At 38.5% G+C, this 23,161-nt stretch overlaps 2 protein-coding genes across 5 annotated transcripts; both read right to left on the bottom strand.

Moving 5' to 3' along the window:
* Positions 1–8,030: 8,030 nt before the first annotated feature.
* Positions 8,031–12,933, bottom strand: ctsll (cathepsin L, like). 4 transcript variants are annotated; one of them, XM_079487359.1, is made up of 9 exons: positions 12,903–12,933; positions 12,568–12,626; positions 11,148–11,271; positions 10,796–10,918; positions 10,552–10,704; positions 10,223–10,447; positions 9,490–9,658; positions 9,212–9,329; positions 8,484–9,122 (listed from the first exon to the last, which is right to left on the bottom strand). In XM_079487359.1, exons 2-9 carry the CDS (start codon positions 12,609–12,611, stop codon positions 9,023–9,025), a joined length of 1,056 nt encoding a protein of 351 aa, XP_079343485.1. In that variant the 5' UTR covers positions 12,612–12,626; positions 12,903–12,933; the 3' UTR covers positions 8,484–9,022. The 4 variants fall into 4 exon arrangements, with proteins under 4 accessions (XP_079343487.1, XP_079343485.1, XP_079343486.1 ...); XM_079487360.1 differs by having other exon boundaries at positions 12,450–12,626; XM_079487361.1 differs by lacking the exon at positions 12,568–12,626 and having other exon boundaries at positions 8,031–9,122; positions 12,903–12,927.
* Positions 12,934–14,424: 1,491 nt separating this feature from the next.
* On the bottom strand, positions 14,425–22,163 carry zdhhc23a (zDHHC palmitoyltransferase 23a; the record flags this gene model as incomplete). Its single annotated transcript, XM_079480546.1, has 7 exons — positions 14,425–15,647; positions 15,953–16,047; positions 16,326–16,649; positions 17,373–19,061; positions 19,160–19,327; positions 20,598–21,248; positions 22,042–22,163. 4 exons carry the CDS (start codon positions 22,161–22,163, stop codon positions 18,794–18,796), a joined length of 1,209 nt encoding a protein of 402 aa, XP_079336672.1. The 3' UTR covers positions 14,425–15,647; positions 15,953–16,047; positions 16,326–16,649; positions 17,373–18,793.
* Positions 22,164–23,161: the final 998 nt, after the last annotated feature.

Here is a 23,161-nt window from a genome sequence, read left to right on the forward strand (position 1 = left end):
ATTTTTGAATAAACCGTCTTGAATAACTTCCTGACAGTTCTTAAGGGACTCACAGAGGAAGTTATTTAATACAGTTAAAGATTTGTGAAGGGCACAAGAGAATTCAAGGGCTCATAACTTGGTTTATGTTGCCCCTAATGGAACAACAATGAAACTGCAATGAAGAAAAACTTGGTCAAAAATATGTTTACATGAGCTCACCCATTTTGTATGAATAAAAAATGAAACAGCACGCCTCAAGTCTTGCTCAAAGCGTTTATAATACAAACCATCTGTTGACGAACGCTAAAAGCAAGAAATATTTGTTAAAGCCAAAAGGTTAAACGGAGGGGAGGACTTTTTTGCGTTTCATCCGACGGAGAGGAATTAATCCTGCCATAACCCCGTTCACACTCGTTCATCACATTCCTGCTCTATCCTTCTTTCCATCTTTCTCCACATCAATCTCTCGCTGCCATTTATCTTTCTCTCCCTCCTCTCGCGGGCTCCAGCTGAGTCAATATGCAGTCACTCTGTTTCTGTCGCCTGCTTGTGGAGGGAGGGAAGCTGGATGGATGTGAGGGTGGGGGTGTGGAGTTAATTTAGTCTCTGACCAGTGTCTTCTCAGCAGGGCTACACCTGTTTGATTGATCTCTTTCTCCCTTTCTCTGCTGTCCCACTGGTTTTAGAATGGAGGTGGGGGGTTAGATTGCCCCCCTCCCCCATTTGTCCAGTCAACTAAAGAAGGGAAAAAGTGTGTGTGTGAGAGAGAGCTCCAGCCTATCACAGCAGTGTCCCGGGCAGGCAGCCCGGCAGCCCTAGTGATTAATGACGACAGGGTGTGGAGCTGCTCCTCAATTAGCCGCCAAGTCCACAGCAACTCATGAGGCTGACAGCCCCAGCCTGAAAAAGAATGAGAGAGAGAGACTTTTCTTGTGCTGTCTATCTCTGTTTAGATCTTGTCTCTTGTCTCTCTTCACCTAGTCTCTCTTTCCCCTCTGGTTTCTCTCTTCTCACTTTTTGTTGTCTCTTTGATTATGTTACTACATCTCTCTTTAACTTCTCCAACTTCCATATACATTACACACAGTTAATTACCAAAAGAAGTACTCTGACGATTGTTTGTCACTGTGATCCAGAACAGACCTCTCTATTTCTCACTCGCACACAGATCTCCTTTCCAGCTCATAAAAAAATCGATCCCACAACCTCTGCTTCATGACTAAAACTCCATTGAGGACTGTCCACAGTAAGTATTGTTAAGTCTTAATCACGCGAACCACATCACAAAACAGATCTGCATGAGCCAGCAACAACAACACAGTCGTGCGGCACGTACCTCTGCGCAACCATCCCATTTGTCTACCAAACCTACGCGTATGTGCGACGACAGCCCTACAACGCAGGCAAATGAGTGCCGCAATTATGGTTAACCGCTAATAATGTGCATTCCACTGCTACAGCTGGATGCCATTTGGAAATGTGTTGGGGGAACGTGGTAAACCGAAGTCACGAATGTGGCACTCGTGAAAAATCGTGACTTGGCACCGGAACGGCGGGGTTAAGATTGATCCTGAGTCATGCCCGGAGTGACAAGACCTTTTCCTGTTCTGCTGCGGAAAATCCATCCAAGTTACATCCCCCGACAATCTCCAATACCCCATGTTTCCTTTATAATATGTCAGAGGGCAAGCGCAATTCCACACACAGCCAAAATACGTGACCAGGGTTCATTAAAGCTACAATCTTTTCCGAATTATCATATAATTCCAAAGGGCCTCTGTAATATGTTCTCCAGAATAGAGTAGTGACATCTGCTGTGGATGTTGTCAGTTTCTATTATGTATTTATTGTGTTTTATTGGATCTCATACTATTCATACACTATTCACATTCATCAGCAATTCAACTACAGACATTAAAGGAACATTACATATTCTGAGCCTTGTAACTGGATGTGAAATAAGTCTCCGGTGTCCCCGTGTACAATAATATGACTTTGAAATGTGTGAGGACATGTGGAGAGGTTTGTAATTGTTTATTTTTCCTACTGCCCAACAGTCACAGGGCAGTACAATGTTTGTCAAAATGTTTAAATACTGCTGTCATGTGCGGTCCAGGTATAAGTTGACGGCATGACATCATTTATAAACTTCTAATGGCAAATGTTAGGTGTAACCATGACACAACGATGTGTTAAACTTAAAGGTCAACCGATCCATTAAACTCCATGTATTAGGCTGCTGTCTGACAGACTCTGGGCGAGCTGGTATGGAAAGAACTGGAACTGTTAAATACAGCTAAGAGAGACTCTTTTCTCACCTTTCCTTTAAAAAATTGCCACTGTATAGCAGTTTTATTAAAGGTTAAGGCTTAAGTATGTGTCCACGCACACACACAGATGAAGGGCATATGAAGGTAAAGAAATCTGTCAGGTCTTGTTTAATGAAATATGCAGAGATAAAAGTACTCTTGTCAACACCCTGCCATTTTTCCTCATAATGTGACAGCGCCGTACATACCACACAGCTCTGAAACCTCTAGTCACCGTATTTTCCTTCCGTTGCCTCTGCTAGTGTATTTTATGGACCTTCGATGTGTGTGAACATGCAACCACAGCCCAGCCAAGTTCATGTTATGAGTAGCGGCAGGGGTTTCTTTAGTAAGAGCAAAAGTTTTCCAGTGCAATGTGATTATTTTTACTGACTCAACGCCCCCTTCCTCCATTTCAGCAGTGGTGATGGTAACCACTCGTTCTCCTTGCCCTCTCTGTCTTGGAGGGAAGCTAACCCAGCTGTTCTCAATGCCATTTTGGGGAGAGGAAAAACCGAAGGCAGGGAGCGAGGAAAACCGAGAGAGAGAAACTGGCAGGGAGGGGAACGGACCTGATTATCCAAATACAGTCATTAAAGGGGAAATGTGTTTTTCAAACTGTCAAGATGATTAATGAGGGGGAGCAAATCCTCACAAATGCTCTTGTTTAGTCTAACTGGCAGACATGATCCTGGCCACTGATTAATGGCAGTGCTAGTGCGTGAGGCCACGGCGAGGTGAGATGAGTGGGTGGGTGGGTAGGAGGGGGGAGGTGTTATGTAGTGGAAGGACGTGTGGTGCGGTAGAGTTCTACAACATTGCAGGAAATAGGGAGAGACGGGAGAAACTATATACGACACAAACGCAAATTTATCTTTTGGGGATTATTTGAGATTTAATGAGTATAAACAACAAGGTTGCATGGCTTCACCGCACAAATATGCTCATTAGATTTTTGGCAAAACTCAACTTTGGTTGAACAAATATTGTGGATGTGATTTATGGCATAAGTAACCGTGGTAATAATTATAGCCGACTGTGTCGAACATACAACAGACTCGCTGTGACGAAACAGTCTTTAGTGTGAGAAGAAAAGCAGATGCTGTCAAAGGAATCTTAGCATTGTTTTGCTGTGGTGAAAACACTTTAAAGGGTTAACTGTCCCAAAAAAATGTACTAATTTACCCTCATGACATTCCAAATCCTGTGTGACCTTTTTTACTGAACACGTAAAAAAGTGCACACGTTAGCATTGCAACAGGTTTATCGCGAAAGTAGTAGCAAAAGTCAAGACGGGAAGGTTTGAAACTCCAGTGACAGATTTGAGAGGTTGTAGATGCCTATTTGTGGTTCCAATTCAAATCTGAATCTAGGAAAAGGTGTAAATATGCACTGTACATTTATATTTATCAATGTATTTTGTGAATGACAATTTACACGTTTGTGACTTTTTCTGAAACTTCAAATTGAGAACACAGATTTATGTGCACGACTGCAAATCTCAACATTCAACTTCATTTTTTTTTACATTTCAAGTTTCCACATTGGGGCTGTGAGTGTACATTATAGTTAAAAGGTAAAGGTAAAAACACTTACTTACAAGTTCCCAAAATAAAATCTACATGCTCTCAAGTTTTTCTACTAATTTACCTTCATATCTTTCTTATGCGGAACACAAAAGAAGATATTTTGAAGACTGTTATGAAACTGAACACGGAGGGCACTTATTCACTTGAATTGGTTTTGTGTCCATACAATAGAAGTGAATGGGTACGTCATTGTTCAAAATATCTCCTTTTGTGTTCTGCAGCCTTTTCCAGTCTGTTTTGTTTTCATCAGTGTGTGTTTGTGTTGCACAGCTGACCGTACAAGTGACAGATTTTCCTCTGACAGGAGCTAAAGTGCTGATACCTGACTATTTCTCTCCTGCTGGCCTTATAGGGAAAGCAATATGCACTCACACACTTACAAATGCTTAGACCACCGCTTCAGATTTCTGTGGCATAATGACACACAGCACACATTCATTAACCACCATTGTCTCATTGGAAATCAATTGATCTACAGGTTATTCATCAAGTAAACAGACAGGCGAACAATCCTGTATGGACTACAATACCATTGGAGGTTGTGCTGGGAGGTTTTCTTTAACCCCATTTGTTACAGTCTGTTTGAATCGTAGTGAGGAAAATATGTTGGTGCACCATCTGTTTAAAGAAAACGCTTACCTTTTGTCCTTTTGTCGACTGTATGCGTGTAAGAAGCACCAACATTCACTACAAACTGGCAGGCAACATTATAAGTAATTTGGACTAGCTGTGAGGTTGCATAGACATGCCCTGCATATCTCCATGCTACATAAAGAGCAGGACGGCATAATGGACGACGTTGAACAGAACGAAGCAGATATCGAATGCAATAGTAAGGAGAGAATGTTTGTCTAAGCTTGTGAGCAGAAGCTTTATCAGCCTAGCCCGTAACTCCCATATACACATATTAGACAACATCCGTTAATCTAGCTTGTCATATACACACACCAAAAAGTGACTATCAGTCAGTCTTTCAAGTAGATGACAGCAAGAAGAACCTCAGCATGCTAAATTACCAGCCATCAGTATAAATGATGACATGGAAAACGAGTGGAGGGAAGGGAGAGCAAGTTGGCAGTTCGTAACTCTCAAAGCGATCTAGATGAACATATCCGCCGTTAAACTGGAGTCTGATGTGGTTGTGAGAAGATAAGTCACATCAGAGAGTCGAATGCAGACGAGAAGAAGCTGAGAGAGAGAAAACAGAAGGGAGTACACGGAGGGCATGGGTGGGAAGACTGGGTGGAGAAGTCAATAGGACAGCTGTTTATGTGTGTGTGTGATGGGGCCATAGACCCGAGCTCTGTTTGAGTGTGTCAGGGGGAGTAGTGATTAATGACCCACAGGCCTTGTTTCTCTTGCTTCCTTCCTCAGCAGCGATGTCACACACACACCGTCACATGTCAGCCTAATGGACATGGGCAGACAGTGGCGGGTGCTGCCCATTCCTCTATACTCACGCACACACACATTAAAACACACGTGCGTGTCAAAAAATACCACGTAAAACAGACAATGCAAAACGAAGAGAGACAAAACGCATTCGACTGTGTGGAAGTCAGAAAAAAAACTAGAGAAAAATATGTTGTGCATCCTAAAAGGAGAATGTGTGGCTAAGAGAGAGAGAGAAGTCAGTGTTTGCATGTGTGCTGGTTCCCAGCCCTGTCAGAGAGCTGTCAGACTGTGATTTATGGTTGTGAGACTCACAGCAGTCTTTGCTGCCAGTTCAGTATTGTTACAACTGACATCTAATGAGGCCAGACGTGCTTTCAAGCACAGCACTTAACACAGGCCTCCATCTCCACCAGTCACAAGGCTCTTTTCTCCTCTTCTCTCACTCTCATTTATTTTCTGCATCTGGGGTGGCGGACCAGGAAAAGGAGGAAAGGCATGGTTTAGTCGTGAAAGCTTACAAAATGGAGAACATGGAGGCTTTTCTTGCCTCTCTCTGTCCCGCCTCCTTATAGAGCGCCACGAAAGCCCCCACAATGGCAAATGAAAGTAGAGGGAACCTTTATGTGATGACTTTGCTTTGAAAGGCAATGCTTCACCGTTTCTCTACGCCGCTCAATTGTTCAACTTCGCTCCAATGCTTAGTAATTGTTTAGAGGATAGTAGGCGCTCCGGTCTAATCATATTGGTGGCTGTGTCATTTTAAAAGAGAATAGAGTAATGCTAGATGAGAGTTCCTTGGCTTTGACTTTTCCTGATCTTGGATTTCTGCTCCGCTCCTCTTCGGGCTGCTAGCTTAGTCAGGACCCTTAGCAGTAATCATAAACAGAGCCGCTGGCAGCGGCACCCGCATACGGCGCCCTCCCTCCCTACGCCCCCTGCTCCGGTTCCTTGTCAGACGTGATTAATGGCACACGGGCCCGGTGCGCTTTGCGTTGCCAGTTCCAGCGATGTTCCCCTGATACTTAATGAAGTCTGACAAACTTCTTTTCCCTCATTGTGTTCCAGTTATTTTTCCCCGCTCCATTTAAGAGAAGCCCAATGTAGCTAAATTTGCCACCACCGCACAAAAGCACAGGTCACAGTTTTCATATTTATTGTGAAGTCGAGGCTGTAGCGCTGCTGGCAATGTCGTTGGTTTCTCAGGCAGCTCATGTTCTTCGTACTTCATCCTTGTTGAATATTTTTTATACGGTCATTAGAGGCTCCACAATCCGAAACTAAAGGTCATGCTGGAAAACAGGCCAAAGTCTGTGGAGTCTCAAATGCACGGCTTTCACTTACTTCCACGCAGTGGACTATGCATTGCTCTCAGTAATGTACGTATGGATAATTTTTTTATAAAATAGTATAAAAAAGCACTAATAAATTCACCAACAATATGTATAAGATGTGTAGACTGCTGCATATAGGCAACACAACACAAGATTTCAAAAATAAAATAAAATCTAGCCAAACAACAAAAGTCAACTGTTTTGCTGCTATTTTTTCCTTCCCCCCTTCAGTATTTAACTTGTGTTGCACTTACTCTTTACCACAAGGGGGATCTCTTGTGCAATTTTAAAATTGCCCTTATGTAGAAAACATTTTTATCAGGTACTAAAAACCTCTCTGTATGCTTAAAGATTGATTTATTACAGGTATTTGTTTAAAGTATTATATGTTATAGCACCCCTTGGAGCTCTTAGGGTTAAAATGTGATAAATAATGTAAGCTTAAAATTTTAAATATTTCAAATAAAGAAAATCCAACATTAAAACTCAACAACTTCTTTGCTGTAATGATCTTCCCCCTTTTCACTACAGCATTTTATTCTTTAGTGAAGCACTTGCTCTCTGCCACAAGAGGGCTCTCTTGTTGCAATCTTAAAATAATTTACTGCTTAAACCTTTCTATATAACTAACAAATTAGTTTTAATATTCATACTTACATTTTAATGGGATTGGGAAAATTACATCTCATTAAAATCAGTACTTTGATAAAGTAAAGTATGCATTTTGGATCTTTGGTAAAGTATGTACCAGCAGAGGGCTCTCTTGCAATATGAATATTTATTCTAGTTGTTTTGTCTATCAATTTGCTACTTTATCAGGAGAAAAACAAAGCATTACTGTACTGTACAAAAGACAAAGGCCCTCTAGTTTTGAGAACACATAACACGGCAGCTTTAAGCATACAAACATTACGTTCCCCGTCAGGAACACTCATTTGATCTCCACCAGTTGCATGTCTCACATGCCTAAGAGCAAAATTCAAATACCGTCACCGCACAACTTTCATTAACAATTTCAATACTCCATACACTCACCAATAACAATGTGAAGAATTGCCCAAAAGGTAGAAAATGATAAAACGTCATTAGGAGGTTGAAGGTTGTAATAAATAGCTTCTCGCTAACACTGAATGACGCTGACGAATGACACTAAAAAAAAATCACTTTAACAGGCTGAAATGTTCACCCGAAGCTGCTTACAACAGCATTTAAACGGCAAAGGCAAGCACATGATTCAGAACGCATGCAACCAGCATGTAATGACCTCTCATATCTACAGCTCAAACTTCAAAGCCAAGCCAATGCAGCGTTGTGTCAATGTCTCGGTTTGTAACCTTTGCTAAATCATGGATTTAGTAAAAAAAAAATCAGCTCAGCATTATTTTGAGATATGCTATGTTTTCCAGAAGTAGGCAACGACACTCAACATTTGAAGGTCATTTAATACATTGAAACTTTTGATGTCCAACGCGTTCAGAAATAGTGCCAAAATTGCACAACTGTGTGTGCACGCAAATGTATTGTGCATACGTCGTACAACAGGCCTAACTCACTTTCCGGTGTCCGTGCGAACTGTTTCTAGCACATCTTTACCAGTAGCATGGGGTTATCACGAGTGCTTGTAAGGAAAACTTTTCCAAATAGGCCAATTTACATGTCAGCATTGTCATTTTCTTATTCCTGCCATTTTTAATAATCCACCCATTTTCTATCGTGTTTGATAAATTACTACTTCGTCTCAAGTATACTACCCTGATCTCTGCACTTTCTTAGGGTGACTAGTGCAATAAATCTGTCTGAGGTTATAATTTTTACACCATTTGTAAAAGGGTGCCATGAACAATGGTAATTGCAACAGAAAACACGCCACATGTATTAAATTGTCTTTTTAAAAAAAAGGAACTTAAACAAACAGTAAACCGTAGGTTGTACAATTTCAGATTTTGAACTGTGCCAAGAGTTCATTTTCTTCTATTGAGTTGAGCGGTGCGTATAGACCGCCACATGTTTTTCTTAAAGATGTAAAAACAAGGCTCAAATACTTTTAAATATTTTTAATAGTTACAAGTCAAACAGCTTGCAGAAGACCATTTTTGTAAACATGGTTCTTCCATTAGACCTGTAATGCAACAAAAATCTTAACCTAATTACAAATGGTTTTCACTTTTCAGTGAAAATGTAGTGCACGGATCAGTTTACAAGAACTTTCAAAACCTTGATAGAAATATACCGCCTACAAATATAGAAGGCAGTATGCCAGTCGAAAGCGCTTCTAAAAAAGACTGTTCCAAGCAAAAACAGGGCGAAACTCAAAGGTTTACAATACTTAACTAAAACGGCAATCTAAAAACGCAAAATAAAAACGCCTTAAAATTAGGACAGTCAGTCTTTTGAGATCGAGAACAGGCCAGTGGCATTACATGAGAGGATAGCTGGCTGCTGTTGCAATTCCACAGTGGTTCTTTCGATCTTTAGCAATGTAGATGTAGCCTTTGTTTCCCCACTTCTCAGTCCAGCTAAATGAAGATTTATTGAAAGAGAGATACAGTTAGACTGGTTAGGGTCTTATTAGCTCACCATGCAGTTAGCTTGAAGTGGAAAATACCTGTTCTTGACAATCCAATATCTTTTCCCGACAACATCTTGACCCTCATATCCATAACCAACAACCAACACTCCATGATCAAGCTCGTCGCTGCTGCACTCTTTTTCATAATAGATACCTAAAGTTGAGAAGGTCGAAAACAGGTTATGTAAAAAAACAGCTCTTTGCGAGACCTGCAAGCCTTACTATACGGTATGATAAACAGACATTCCAAAAGAAATGTCGACTTTTAAGACAGCGCCGTGCATGCTGCTTAATCAAAAAGGTAATTGGCTTACCAGACTGATAGAACTGAAAGGATTGATGACCAGCATCAATAGCAACAGCAACTGGACCCACAGAAGCAACAGCCTTCATCAGAACATGTTCTTTACCACTGGGAATGTCCACAAAACCAGTGTCATTAGCAGCATTGTATCTGGGGTCATAGCGGCATGGTTGATTATCCTGAAAGCAAAGAATGTATAAACCATTATTACACCTCTTTTGAATGCGTGATTCTGATTGGCCAGTGGCGACATTCCAGAGTTATTTTTCAAATAACAACAACAACCGCTCAACTAATCACACCCTGTAACCCAGATGCTGAAAATCATTTTGAGAGGTGCAGTTTAATATTTATTAAAACATTTATAATTATTTTATTTACAATGATTCAACCAATTTGCCTGTTCGTGACGTTTGAATGTCGTTTGTTACATTAGAACCGAAACTGCTTTCTCACACATTCGGTAAAAATGAGCTAATAAAATTTCAAATTTACATTTTATGTCCATTTTCTTTTTTTTCATGTGACAAGTAGCCGTGTAATAAGCAGGATAATGTACAAGCAGCCGTCTGTTATTGAGACGTAACAGGCTGCCTGTACATTATCCCTTACTTACCAAAGTTAAACCACTGGTAATTATTAATGAAAGCAAACCTATTATAGGAAAGGCAGTCTTATGGTGGGCACGATTATTTTGATCCATAAATAAGTTCATAAATAAAATTAACACGCCAGAAACTCACTGTTGCAAGGTAGGGATAAGACTCCTCGGAATCCAGCCCATTGTTGTCCTGAACATACTGGAAGGCCTGGTCCATGAGGCCTCCGTTGCAGCCTTGATTTCCCTCTGGCCTGGAACAGTCCACAAGGTTCTGCTCGCTCAAAGACACCAGTTTGCCAGTTTTACGGAATAGCTGGCCCTCTAAGGCCCCTGTAGAGCTGAAGGCCCAGCAAGAGCCACACCTTCCCTATTAAAAAGCCACAGAAACTGCAATTCAGTATATTGAGTGAGCTTTAGGAACCATTATGGATGTTTAGCACATAGAACCACGAAGACTGCCTTTTGTCTTACCTGGTCTTTAACAGGAGTGACATAGCCCTTCTCCCTCCAGTCAACCTGTTGGGGTGCTTCGAAGAAGCTGGGCTCCATGAACAGTGAGCCCTGAGATTTCCGGCTGGGGTTCTGCTTATAACCATTCACTGACAGTCTGAACTCCTCGTTTGTCTAAAAGAAAATTAAAAGGTTAAGGTGTTTTCATACAAAGGCTAATGCAGAACTTTGATAAAGCTACGAGGATGAATAGTAAAGGTCTCACCATGTCCCCAAACTGGTTCATGCCTAGTCTGAAAGTTTGTTTGCTCATAGCATGCTCGAGATTGTGTAGCTCAATTTTTCTGAAGTTCTTCTCCCACACCATTCTCCTCCAGCCCTCTTCACTCTGAAAACGAAAAGACATTCAAGCCACTGCAGAACACATGTCAGCGCTCCTTTGGCATAACACTTTTCTACACAATCATATAGAACACATGATGTCAAAAAGACAAATTCCTTCTGTGTGTAAAGCACACTTGGCAATAAAGCATTTTCCGATTCTGATATATACCATCCGTTTAACATGTGAATTTCTTATTTAATTGCTGAATTGGTTACAAGGGGTTAACACCAACCTCGTGGTAATTTTTTCCATGCCAGCTCTTCCATAGGTGCCAGTGGTCATCTAACTGCAGGTCTAAAGTTGGTGCAGCAAACGCTACACTCAAACAAACAACGAGGACGGAGGCAAACAACATCCTGTTGATAGAGGGACACGAGACAGGAATGTATGGAAATTCACGATCAGGGGCATCATTCACCTTTTTTTAAGGGGCACACCACACAGATACATGTCCTGTACATACAAATACATACATTTAAAGCAATATTATAGAGTATATATATATCTTAAGCGTATTCAAAACGTCGCACAAATCATTGCGAGAATTAAATTACAAAACTGATGGAATCTTCCCAATTAAAAAATGATGTACATTTTTAAGGTTAATGCAGCAGTCTGGTGCATTTTGAGAACAAATATCTTGTATTGGGGCTGCTAGATTATGACACAAATCATAGTAGTGATTATTTTGGCCAAAATTGCTCCAGATTATTTATCACGATTTCTTATTAAATTTTAAAACAACAAATAATTTGTTTTCAAAATCTGAATTGAACAGAAAAATAATTGTAAAGAAATGCACTGTTGAACCACTAAAGAAAAGTGTGCGCAGTGGATTTATACTACATGAAGAGGATCCTTGCTAAATGGAATGCGAACAATAATAGTTACCACGATTTTGCTTTTCTAACCGATGGCCAAAAATGACGATTACGATTAATTGCACAGCCCTCTCTTGTATACAATTTTGTGCTATTGTAAAAGAGTCATTGTTTGCATACAAATGAACGGAGCACAAGGGTTACACTTTGATAAACTGCCTTTAATACGGATTTATTATCCATTACAAAAAAAGTATATATATACGCTGTATATATATATATATATACGCTAAAATATATAAAAGTATATATATATATAATGCAATATTACACAATTTAAGTGTATCTATTTCTTAATATATTAAGTATAAATACTTAATGCATTATTTAATATATTGTATATATTATTATAACTAATACCACTATGCATTTCCAAATCTATATTAAATGATTTAATGTTATTGTCATTATCGTTTATTTAGAGGAAAATATATTTTTGTCAGTCTTTGCACCCTTAAATTGAACTGGAACAAAAGTTATTCACTTTAACGATGCTACCTGTATGCCAACTGGCAAGAGGCGTGTTCGACTGCGCAGACTACACCAGCCGTTAAAGCATATGGAGCAGTCTGTTCACACTATAGTTTATGACATATACGGATCGTATGATGGGGCCAGTTCTCGCACCCGGTTTTGGTCGTGGGGTGCTTTACCTAAACGACGGGCGGCGCATACTAGCGTAGTTTCCGAGAGCCCGAGCGACCGACCGCGCATTACATCATCAGCCTGCGCCGTTGCTTTTGTCGCCGGATTGACGTTAAACTCCTGTACCTTATCAAAACGGCGAAAATGTCCAAAAGAGGACGAGTGTGCATCACTGGTAGTGTCTCCTGTGGGATCGTGCCACCCGTTAATAGATGCCTAACTCGTCATGGAGGTAACATGCAAAACTGACCGTTCAAAAATCTGATCAGAGGCACATGCATCACAAGTGATTGCCAATTACGTGCAACGAAATAAAACGAATTCTGTTTAACTCGTTATTCGAATGATACGTCAAGTATTCCTATTTTAACTATATTAAAATCAATGACATCGCAGTTTTAAATAGCTGTGCAACCAATTTCACTACAGTTGTCCACCGCAAACAAAACCAAAATACTTACATTTCACTGGCAGATGAGACGATTGACTGTCATTGTTTTACAACCGAGCGGTTTTTAAAGCGCGGCTGACAGCAGACGAGCATTCTCATTGGCTGGCGGCGATGAAAGGTCACGCGTTTTCGACCATTCATCTGATCCAGTTGAAACCGAATCCCATCAACGCGTGTGATGAATGATCAAGCGTCACAAGACCCACACTTATTACAGGGGACGATGCTTGTGTTTAACGCGTCTGGATGAAATGTCTTTGTCCATTGCTCATAAGTTTTAACTTAGTTTGTAAAATACACAATTAATCAAACTTAGAAACCGAGACACATTTAAGATGATTAATGGAAATGTGCTTAGGCAACATCATGTTTATTTTTAACTGCACTTCTTGCAAATGTGTGGATTAGTTTGATGTTTAGTCAAATGTTTTAAACACATTAATACAAACATGTCTGTCTTGGCATGTCTTTTTCGTTTTTATTTCATTTGTTTGCGCTTATCTTGAAAGCATCTGCTTTTCAATCCATTCAAACATGCTTAGACAGAAATATTGAAGAAAAAGTGAAAACACTTTGAGTAATGAAAGAGAAAATTCAACAGCTATAGCATTCTGAAGCATAATCCGTCTTTTGTTACTCACATTACAACATGCGTAAAAATGGTGTTTTGTATAGGTTTAATTATTGAACAAAAATATATTAAATAGAGGATGGCATCCCTCGTATTATATCTATATGGGGTTTGTGCAGTATTATAGCAACTATGTGGTCTTCCCAGCACAGACATTTTCTCATAACCTAAGGACCACGATACTGTGTCTCTTTTTGCTGATTAGATTAATAAGCCTTGATTATATCCTTTATATATTTATGCCCTGTGTATATAACATTTACATCGTTGTTTATTTGTGCACTCATTTATTTATGTTGAGATATGGACCCTTAGATATGTAGGCATATGTTGATAGATAACCGTGTATGTGTACAAAAACATATTGCAGCTGAGGAGTGACAATAAAACATACTGCTCTAATATTTTAACTGCGTTAAGAGTTTTTCAAAAAGTTTGTGATAGAATTTCAAATTGTGTAAAGTAGATAATGTGTTTGCAATTTTGCAGATTTATATATACATTAATATTAGTTATTTCAGTCAATAGTAGAGTTTTACTAAGTGAGGCGCAAGTGTCCAAGCAATTTTAACAACCTGTACAGGCCATGCAAGTGAAGTCGGGATATAGTTAAATAGTTGTTACTGTGGTGAGTTTTTATAGTGTTTTATCGTGATTGTTGATAATAAAACTGAAACCAGCCTGATATTTAATCTTGTAAAGCTGTTGCCAAAAATCTACAAATTTGTCTGGATGTATGTTAACTATTGTTTGTCTAAGACACCTCATATTTACTCCCATTGTTCTTAAACAGTAGTGTCAGGATGACTTCAGTAAAATTGCTTTTGGTTTACTCAGGAAATTTATTACCGAATATAAACCCCAGATAACCTCTAAATCTAACAGCATGCAGACCAAGAGTAGAGTGAAAAAAGAGTTATCTTTATTTAATCCAATATTACTCTATAGCAAAACTAACTTTTGTTTAGAAACAAAGCTGAATGTTTTCTATTTTAGTTTGCATCACCACGTTTAATTATGTGGCTTTGCAACTGTCTTTTACTGTCAATGCGTATCTTCATGTTTCAATTCCCAGTAATGGTGATGTGTTTGTCTGTAACTGGACTGCTTTGTGTGGTGGTCATGATCAATGTGACCAATCATCAGGTGATGTCATCAGATCTTAAAAGGAGCCAAATGATCAAAGATGAAAGAAGTTTATTTTCTTGTGATTTACTGATCTGATGTTTAGCAATGACACAACTTATTTGTCTAACAAAGGTGAAAAAGACAATCATTGTTACAAGAGTACCTTCTATCAAACAAGTACTGTGGTTTAAGTTTGTTCCTTATAAAATTAAGAAAGCATTCTTATTATGACTTTTATATCTTTAATAGTTTAAAATACTGTTAAAAACATTATAGTAACACTATAAGAAATACTGGATGTACTAAAAGTAAACTTGAAAATATGTTATTCAAAATATGGAGACATAAATATTTTTTAAAGCAACAACGAGGCGTTTCGGTGTATGGTTACCTCATGTGGTTGATAAGCGCAATTGTCTGATATGTGTGTCAATAGTATCGCAAAGTTTCTCCTTTAACAGCAATACACGTGAATTTGTTTACAAAGCTGATGTAACCGGCGTACCCAGATACGTCGTTTTGAAACTATGTCCACCGATCAGCCAAAGTAGCCCATATTACCATAAAAAAAGTAAAGTAACAGAGCCTATTTATTTGTAAAGCATGCCGTAAAGCAGGTGATGGGCGGGCGTTCCAAAGTTACAAGTGTGATTTCAGCCAAAAGAGGGCTGCTTTGGAAGCAGTGGCAGTAAAATTCGTCCAGTTAAGTGAGTTTTCTTTTAGCAATTTTAGCAAGATTATTTTAAGGTCGAAAAACGGCTCGTTGTTGCTTTAAAATAATGCAAGCTGCAGAGTGACAACATAATCTTGTTCTTTCTTTCTTCTCTGTTACATCACATTTTGTGCAGTGCATGTACATATAGTTGCTGTGCATATTAATGCTGTAGTGTCCACCACAGATCTACTATGAGGTTAAATAACCTTCAGGTAATTTCCGTCAGTCTCCTCCTGTTGCTCTCTCTGTGTGGGTGTGCTGTTGGGTCGCTGTCGATTTTTCTGCAGGACAGAAAGGGCATTTTTAAACAATGTGCACCATATTTCTCTTTTAAAGAGAATAACATATGTTTTCTTTGCATATTTCAAATTTCTGTCTCCACATAATCATATTTTATTAACTGTCAACAAATAATCTCTGACAAGGTATAATTGTATCATTTTATAATTGTGGTTTTTTTTAAAAGCTCAGTTTTAGATCTACTTGGATCATTTTCAATTTATACAAAAAAGTTAATATTACATATACTCTGCAAGTTAGTTAAGTGGACTATTTTTACACGCGTGAATGTGAAAGACTTCATTACCTTATGGCAAACAACTCCGACAATAGCACATAATACTGCTAAACTGATTCCACAGGTCAATGAGATTATCAATATGACTGATGAACTGGATGGATCTAAACACAATAGAAGAAAAGCACAATTCGTGTTAGAGTACTGTATGCTCTGAACTTTTCAGAATTTCTTCATAGTGCAAGGATTGCATGTGAAGGCAGAATATAATCTTTCGAGATGTCTTTGAATGTAACTCATGACATTGTGTTAATGCAAATTCCTTATTAAAAAAACATGTCAATTATAATTCAAATGTAATGTTTATTTTATAAACTAAATGTAAATAACTAATCAAAACTATGTCTGGTATAATATGCAGAATATCATTAAAGAAACCCACTTTTTTGTTTTGTCTCTCTCAGTAGCTTAATTTTCCTCTCCAGACTTCCATTAGGGTAAGTTGTGAGTTTGCAGCAGTACATCCCAAAGTCACTCTCTCGTATTTTGTCCAGTGCAAGGCTGTGGTTTGCTATTGGGGAAAAGCGCCCTTTATAGCTGTTGTCCTGGATATTGAGTCCATATTTGTGGCTGAACACAAGAACTTTCCCATGTGTACACCTGTTCAATTCTATCTGGGTAATTATCATGCTTTGTGTAAAATTAAAGCTAAAAGTAGCTCTCCCACCCAATGGAACTCGGATCACATGCTCATCTGTTAAAACTCCTAAAAAAGATGCATATAAATATATAAAACATTTTGAATCTGACCAAACATATGGTAGGGAACCAACAGTTCTGAAGCACCATTGACTGTCACAGTAGGATCATTTAAAATGGTAGTCAAAAGTGGTCCAGAACTCTTTTGTTTTTTCTATCTTCTTTCGTGTTCAACAGAACCAAAAAATTTATGTTTTCCTACTATGGCAGTCAATGGTGCTTCAGAACTGTTGGTTGCTAACATTATTCCAAAATGTCTCTCTTTGTGTTCAACCAAACAAAGAAATGTATACAGGTTTGGAACAACTAGGGTGAGTAATTCATGACCGAATTTTCATTTTTGGGTGGAGTATCCCTTTAAGAGCCACATTAGTTACAAACAATGTCTGTCCCTAAACACTCATACTTCAAATAAACATTAAATAAACAAAACGAAACATTTATTTATTAAAACATTTCACAACTTAATTTTGACACCCAATAACACACAAATTATAATTTCTTAACAAAATATTGCTCTTTCTTGTAGTTTGTTGGCTGAATTATTTTCTTTCTCTGCTTGTCTATGAATGCCTCATTCTGTGCGAAACAAATTCATTTTCAATAGTGCTGTTTATTTGTTTATGTTTTGTCACAATAAGCGCAAAAATGTTTAAGAATCAGATAGCCAAACCTTTCACTGTGTGTGTGGCAGTTAAACGTAATCTCCTATCTAATTCTTTCATTCTACCTGGGAGAAGTGTTATGAAGAGCATCAGTTGATGAGTCCAGGGTTGTTTAGTTAGCAGGTTGATTTGACCGATCCTCATGCTATCTGGTTGCGTATAATGGCGTCTAATGCACATTCTTAGCACGGAAAGAAACTAACCATCAAAACAACCCAGACTGCTCTATAGTCCCCAAGGTGGGGGCGGGGAGTGATGTGTTCCTTTCAAACAGACAACTTCCTGTGAAGTGTTATCAAATTAAATGTCAACAAATGGTATAAGAGGTGGTTGTTTTTAAGAAGGAATTGGTTTTGCTTTAATAACTAAAGACTAAAATGTATATGTAACAAAAAATGTGAACAGTCCATCATTTTAATAAAGATATTCATTTGTATCTGTATCTTTTTCCTGTGATGCTCACTTATATCGTCAAAGAACATATGCAACTGAAACAAGAACTTCATAAGTGAAATGAGAAAACCATGTCATATCACTATTTTGTATAATTGTTGGAGGAAGTGTGATCTTAAGTACACACATGCAAATATTCTCTTGGTTTTTTCTTGCATTCAGGCTTGCGGTTGCACAGAGAAGATAAGGCTAGCACTGTTAAAACCACTTCCTTTCTACCCGTCATCCTCGGCTCTTTAGACAGGTCACTCACACCGACAGCACAGCAATAAAAATCAAGTTTCAGACTTAAATAGCGGAAAAGTACTGTATTGATTTGTACTGTATGTTCCCTAAATTGTAAAAGCAGAGAACACAAACACCAGAAAGCACATATGAAATAATGTGTCATTTTAAATTAATAATAGATAATATATTGTACATGTACGGATAATGACTAGCTGTTGTTCAAAAAGCACTAATAGACACATTTGGAAAATGTACATACAAATTCGAAATGTTTCCTGAGAGTGCTCAGCAGCATACTTTAAAAAAGACAAGAATTTCACGTTTGCATTTTGCTGCTTCAGCATTTAGACTGACAATATAAATCAGAGTAGAAGAATTCTGTCCGTTGTATTAATTTACAAAAAACACTATTGATGGCTTGTCATTGCTTCAGTGTTGATGTTTCAGGCAGTTTAACCTTTGAGTTATGCAAAATGTTGGAGCAGGTAGGTTTGTTTACTGAAAACCGTGTTGTGGTTGCACACAGAGTTAGTATGTCAGGCCTGATTCAATATGTCCATATTCTGCCTAAAATACAAAATAAGAGCATCAAAAAGTATAAATTTTTCTGACCAGATTATTCACTCTGTCAGTTTTAGGAAATTTGTGAGTCAATGTATCACATGACATTTCACATATGATCCAACAAGGTTTTTGACTCAATTCCTCTTTCAAGCCAACCAAATATTCAGGTGTGCCCTACATGTCAGATAAATACAGAAGAAATTAAAATTCCATTCAGGGTCATGTTTGAGCTCTCTTTGCGTCATACCATGTCTGTGAATGGGGATTCGTTCTCATTTGTGTTCATGGTGAGGAACTGGATCCAGTTCTGGCGGAAGCCTCGTGTGTAGGTTCCAGTCTCCACAACCAGGCCACAGAAACGTCGTCTGCCCGTTTTGTTTCGCAAGGCGATCTGTGCTTCCCGCTCTGTTACGTTATAACTAACGTTGATGACTTGAAGGATGAACAGGTAGAGCAGACCTCCTGTTATGACAACACTGTACCACACACATGTGAAGCACAGTGCTGTGCTACACACAAATACAACAATATAATATTATTCATCTATATTTTAAGATACTATACTTTTATCAAAAAGTGGGTGAAATTGTTAAGTCTGAGAGTGCACCTGTATTGGTTGTAGACTCCAGGGCAGTATAACATGGCTGTAAATAGACTCTGTCGTGGACAAATGCTCCGCAAGACCAAACTGATCCCGTAGAACGATGTCAGCAAGAAGAGAAGGAGCGTCAGAAGGAACTGCCTTTGATTGGCTTGCCCTACACAGCTGTTTATCCTGTCATGTTGTGGACAGTCACACATACAAAAACAGTCGAAAATCAGTCTGGAGTTGTTAGATCAAACAACCGTGTAGACATAAGCATTGGTTTTGCATATAGACATACAGCTGTGGAAATAGATCAGAGAGCAAGTTTCCAGTTTAGAATTTCTGCGTATAAAGTGAATGTATTGTGTTGAATTTCAAAACCAGCTTCAGAAATAAAGTCAAAAGAAAAAAAAAATGCAATGACACATAGAAATTGTGAAAACTTGTTTTCGTTGCAGTATCTGTGTTATATGTGTTATTTTGACCAGCTTGTCCTGTTTCGATTTTCTGCAAATAAATGCAAAAAGCTTTCATTTGGAAATGGGAGAAATTAAGTCAATAGTTTACGGAATTAAAGATAAACGATCATTTTTAACATACATCTACAAAACAATAATAGCAGAAAAACGGCAAACATTTTTGGGGTGCTCTTAATTGTTTCTGCAGCTGTATGCGTTAAAAAATGTGAGTAGTTTGTTCAATTACAATGATATCTATTCAATGTCCAATTTCTGCTTTATAAAAAAGTACCATATAGGTTTGAAATGGCAAGATTAAAAAAAAAAAAAATCATTTTAATCCAATTTCTTTACCAATTGAGCTACAGGAACATTGAAGCTACTTTATATGCCAAATTTAGAGCGTTATGTAGCAGCACAAAGGTTGTGGATTTGATTTTCAGTGAACACGCATTCTTATAATTAAAAGTATACCCGTAAATGTGTCTGCTTATTTAAAAAGGTCTCTCTTCACACGTACGAACTCTGCTCTGTGGCTTTTTTTAAGCATTATGTGATCTGTGGCATGTTTTTTATTTGCGCCAGTGTGTCTTGAGCAGGATGGAAACAGATTGGCCTGGTGAGATATCTTTGTGTGTGTGGCCCTTGCACATGTCTCACCAGTCTGTCCTGATCCAGTGACGTCTTTAGGGAATCAGCTTGAACATTTGTGTGTGTCTGTGTTTTTCATGCATAAATGTATGACAAGAGGATCAGAAGGAAGAATATTTATTTCCATGACAAGGGTTTTATGGTGGAATTATTAATCAACAGCGCGGTCTCCGAAACGTTTTAGTTCAATGTACATTTAGGAGTGAAGCGTTTTATAACGTATTCGTATCAATTTGTAAAGCAATAGTTAATAGTTTCACCTAAAAATGTCCTTGTTTATCATATAAAAGGTTTTTCTTTTTTGGGTGAACTGTTTCTTTAATATCAAGAAAAATGATTGTGAAACCCACCAAACACAGTGATGGTCCATCCGAAGAACACACGTCCCGCAGATCCTGCAGTGCCCTGCCCTCGGCGGACGCACCAGTCGGCACACAGGGCACCACCTTTTCTTTTCTTCAATCTCCCCGTTTGTTTGGCGGATTTTATTGCAGGGGGAGGAGTCCTGGTGAGAGTTTTTTCTCTGATTGGCTGTACAGCTACTGTCAAGTCCCATACCTTGTGCTTGGGATCTGACAAAGCCTGGGTCCCGTTTGGTGCGCACGAGGGAGAGGAGCGTCAACACCATGCTCGTCGTCGCGGTAACCAGCTGCAGATTACTTACATCTCCTCTGGGAAGGATCTCAGTAAGGAACAGGTAGTACATATAGCCAAGGGAGAAGAGTGCCAAACTAAGAAAAAACTGTGTGCGTCTTTTCCTTCTGTGAGTTACGTAGTAATACCAAAGCACTAATCCTGGTAGGGCAGTCAAGATGACAACTCCCAACAAACAATTTATTGCTGCAACCCGCAATAGTCCAGGAAGCAATACCATGGGAGGTAGAACCGAGAGCTCCAATCGAAAGGGTCCTATGGCACAACAAGGCAAACCCAAGCGATCAGCAAAACGAGAGATGAAACGAGAGATGATGTCTGGCTTGTCTGCCTCTCCTCTGAGTAATCTAATAAGAGGGGATGAAAGAAATGAGGGATGAATTTAAAACTTAAGGGGTGATTACATCACTACAAAAGAGCAATATAATAAAAAGTGTGAAAAACAGATGTGAAGTTGATAATGCAATACTTAAAGGGATAGTTAAACCCCAAAATTACAATTTTGTCACCATTCACTCTCCCTCAAATAATTCTAGTTGTTCTTTTCAGTTTTACCATTAATTTGTATAAATACAGTACATCAAACAACAATAAATGTATGTGTAAGGACCAAAGATATATTTAAATATGTGACATAAAAGCATCCATTTTATAATGATTTCTATAATACTCTCACGATAATTTTAAAATGCTATATGATGGCATTTCTGATCACCTACATGGTAATAAATTTCTTTATTTTAAAATAGATTGTCAAGCAGTGATGTTAAAACCCTCAAATAAAAAATGACACTGTTAAAATATCTATTAGAAAATTCTACAATATTTATATGCTGCTATAAAACTCAAATTGAATTTGTTAAAATAAATGGCAATATAAGGCCAGAGTTATCTACCAGCAGGGGATAACTAGGCCATGCTAACCAGCCAAAACCTGACCCCTATACCAGATGCTCAAGAATTTACGAATTTACCATGAAATGTAACCATCCAATTTTGTTGGTGAAAAAGGTTTTTGAGGGAAATTTGAAGCTAAATGAATTACCAGAAATAATTCACAGAATCGTTTTGGGTGAACTATTTTGAAATTAACAAATGAACTCTCTGTACATGCCATGACCTTAATGGTTGAAATCTGACCTTTCGCAGGCATCATCAAGTTCTTCACAGTCACAGCAACAGTATTCTCTTTGCTGGTCAATGTCACCACAGCAACACAGAGGGTCATCTGGCTCTGGGGGTTTAAAACGTTCTCGTTTCATCTCCTTTTGTTAGAGACCCCCTTCCAGTGTGAGATCAAGCTCTATTCAGGATTAGGTCAAATCACATTAAGTCAGCTGGGTGGAAAGAGTTGATTCAAGTTGAAACAGTAGAATCGGGAGTTTAGGTAGATTCAGGGTTTCGTTGATATTTGACAAAACAGATTCATGAGGAAAGATTCATCCGCTTGACGTTACACTGTGGAGGAGAAAAAAAATCAGTCCTAAGTACACCATCTTATTTCTCACGCTTTTACGCAACAGATTTCCTAAAATACTATTGCCTGCTGCTGAGGGTAAAAAGTAAAAGTGACACAAATATTTTGCATATGTATCTAAATATCTCATATAAAAGTTTTATTATCATATATGTTTTTCTTTCTAACCATTTTTTTCTGTACAAGCTACTTTTACGGTTTCAAATAGCTTCAACAGATTGTCAATTGTTCAGTCTTTTCTCGTTTTCTTCTATGATCTTAAAGCTCAATTGGGAGAAAGTGGTGAACTCTAGAAATCAGCAGGGGGATTCTTTGATAGACACTACACATATTTGAGACATATGTCTGCTGATTAGATTTCAAGTCATAAAGGTGGAGCACACAGTCAGATGTCTTTATTGCTGACTAAGGCATCTGGCGGTTGGATATCTACGGCCGGAATTGATGCACAATTTTATAAACAATATAAAATTACAATAAACTACATAATGCCTACACCTACCCCAACAATAAAATTTACCTTATAATAAAAAATTGAAATTAACTCTTGTCATCCGCACATAAAATATGCGGTGTTGAAGTGCGCCTATACCCAATGGAGGTAGCTGTATCCCTTCTAGCCAAAACCACATCTGGCCAAACCCATGTGCCATGTCTTGCTCACATGGGAGCTGACACTGGAGGGCAGCACACTTACATATGGAATAATGTATAATTATCTCCAAAATATTAAAATCTTAAAGTTTCATGCCCATTTTACTCATTAACCACCGAGCGCACTTT

This window comes from Barbatula barbatula (genome assembly GCF_947034865.1).
Source record: "Barbatula barbatula genome assembly, chromosome: 2".
Lineage (NCBI taxonomy): Eukaryota > Metazoa > Chordata > Actinopteri > Cypriniformes > Nemacheilidae > Barbatula > Barbatula barbatula.